The sequence below is a fragment of the Pinus tabuliformis genome, chromosome 1_2 (genome assembly GCF_031772625.1).
Source record: "Pinus tabuliformis cultivar Carrire ecotype Pingquan chromosome 1_2, CPIR1, whole genome shotgun sequence".
In the NCBI taxonomy this organism is placed as follows: domain Eukaryota; kingdom Viridiplantae; phylum Streptophyta; class Pinopsida; order Pinales; family Pinaceae; genus Pinus; species Pinus tabuliformis.
The window spans coordinates 1,213,526,738-1,213,529,302 of NC_142298.1; the positions used below are offsets into that span (position 1 = coordinate 1,213,526,738).

The 2,565-nt window shown below is 38.2% G+C and overlaps 1 protein-coding gene across 1 annotated transcript; it reads right to left on the reverse strand.

Annotated features, from left to right (window-relative positions):
• Positions 1–549: 549 nt before the first annotated feature.
• Positions 550–2,028, reverse strand: LOC149210629 (FCS-Like Zinc finger 10-like). The gene is made up of 2 exons (XM_089394466.1): positions 1,394–2,028; positions 550–1,090 (listed from the first exon to the last, which is right to left on the reverse strand). The coding sequence occupies exons 1-2, from the start codon at positions 1,621–1,623 to the stop codon at positions 1,030–1,032; spliced, it is 291 nt and encodes a 96-aa protein (XP_089250592.1). The 5' UTR covers positions 1,624–2,028; the 3' UTR covers positions 550–1,029.
• Between the last annotated feature and the right edge of the window lie 537 nt (positions 2,029–2,565).

Consider the following 2,565-nt stretch of genomic DNA (forward strand, 5'->3'; position numbering starts at 1 on the left):
TTAGTGGCAGAAAGGGAGGACTCCTTAAAGATATCTTTGGAGTGTAGGGTTACAAGGTCATTTTAAGAGGTTTAAGAAACTTGCAATAGGTCTGGATCTTGTACTGCAATCAGACCTGTCCTTTTATCTGCCAATACTGGTCGAACATGTCTGGTTTTACTTTAGTCACATTTAAAAGTATCTGCCAATACTGGTCGAACATGTCTGGTTTTACTTTGGTCACATTTAAAAGCAATAGCATTAAGTGAAACAACCTAACCCTAAAACATAAAAAGTCTCATCATTTCCGGTGTTTTCTTTGTCAAACAAAAAAGATCATTCTTCCAATATAATGTGCAGCAACTAGGTAAACCAAAATAAATCGTTATGCAATATAATCGACTTTCAGAAGAAAAAAAAAAAACCCCGAAAATAGATGAGAACACACATAATAAGTTAAAGTTCTCAGCACTTGGTACGAAGTTGTGATCTTTGTCTGTGGGAAACACATCAGAAATCTGCAATGCCACATCAGAAATTTGCAATAAACAAAATATGAGAATTTTTTTTCTATTATAATCGACACTCACATCCATCATAACAGAAAAGAGCATATGCCTACCTCTCTATAAATCTGTCTAGGATCTTTTGGCCTTCTAGATCTCTCTGCTACAGGCACATACCTTATTTAAAAACTCATGTAGATTAGGAAGCTCTTGGACTCCATCTCTGTAAATGGCCTCTGAAAATTTACAGAAGGGTTTAACCTAAAAACTTTCGTCGACATGTACACAACATAGTTCATCCCATATCAATATGCCTAAGAGAAGCCCACCCCATCCCTTTCCTTCAGCATAAATACTACAGGCATATATTTTTATATCATCTGCCACACTGTATTTTCCTACAGCCTCCAGATCAGAGTAATACAGGCACTGAAATGCCTTTTTTGCCCGGACAGTTTCCATTCCTTCTTATGCAGCAGTAGCTGTACTCGCTAAAGAAAATTTTTCCACCCAAAGAAGAAGCATTCCATGAAAAAGCTTCTATTCATTCATCCATCAAAATCTGTTGGGAGCGGCATTCCATGCTGCAGAATGCTTTGTCACCTCTGCAATAATCAGCAAACACAGAATGAGACTAACTCTCGAACCATGGGTTCTCAGCAATCTCCAACCCAAATTTTAGATATGGGGACACAAAATCGAGAGGGGCTGTTGAACCCACATTCCATCAACTAAGCGAGTGCTCTGATTATCGAGATTCTAGATTAATTGAATAGGATTTTGGGATACAACATTGCAAAAATGAACAAAAGTCATTGGCCTGAAACTATAATCAAATTTCCATGCGATTCTCCAAACTTTAAATCAATCTCTAACAGAAAAACAATGGTATGATAATTATAAGAGACCTGTACATGTAGATGTCCTTCCCATGGCTCAACTGCCGTTTGCAGAGATAGCAAGCGCTGAGAAAATAAGCAACAGGACGCGATGCAACATCCCGCATTTGGCTTTGATGTTGTTTTTGAACAGGGTATTGCACAGTTTCACGTTCCATACTGGTATGGGTATAGATGTGTTTTGTGCTCAATTTTGGACCGTGGGATGTAACACAAGTATAGCTCTCTGAATGCTCCATTCCTCTCTGATAGCTGGGCTCTGAGACTACAAAAGGAAAGCCAATCAGAATGGTTTCATTTTGCTTCCTGAGCGAACCCAACTGGGGATCTAACCTGTTTTCCTCATGCCAACGAGTGATCCACCTCTGTAATCTTGTTGAATCTTCAGTCAGTGATACAAACTCTTTGTCCACTGCTAATACAGCAGGAACCCATCTCTGAGAATTCCTAATCAATGGCACACAGGAACCCCTCCTAGAAAGGGAGGCGAATGAGTTGCTGATCCTCTGCGCAAGGGTACACTCGTCCACTCACATACCACAAACCTTAAGAATCTGGCTGAATCTTGAAGTGCCCAAATGTAGTTTCTGTGTTGTAAGCAACACCCAGAGTCCCAAGTATCTATCCGCAAATACCTAAATTATTCAGGCTACACTTGCCACTCTGGCACCAACTCAGATCGAATAGGACATGAAAAATATTAATATTAATAATAATAGAAAACAACAGTAATAGTCATTTGCTCCCATACGTAAAACACCGATATACCCCAAGTATATAACTGCACTCCCCTGAAGTCATTCAAACAGAACTTGCCACACTCACACCAACCCATTTCCACAAAACGAAAACAAATATTATAATATTAGCCCAGTCTAGATCCTCATGTCCCTAGAGGAATTAAATATTTTGAGGGGGAAGTCATTCAAACAGAACTTGCCACACTCACACCAACCCATTTCCACAAAACGAAAACAAATATTATAATATTAGCCTAGTCTAGATCCTCATGTCCCTAGAGGAATTAAATATTTTGAGGGGTAAATTTTTATCAAATTTTACATTTCACATAGAAAATTTGCAAGTAAAGGAATTTGATTTCTCTCCGTATATAACAGATTTGGTGTGAGATAGATTTAAACTCGTATATTTCTTTTTAATGAAATAAATTAAATTTCAAT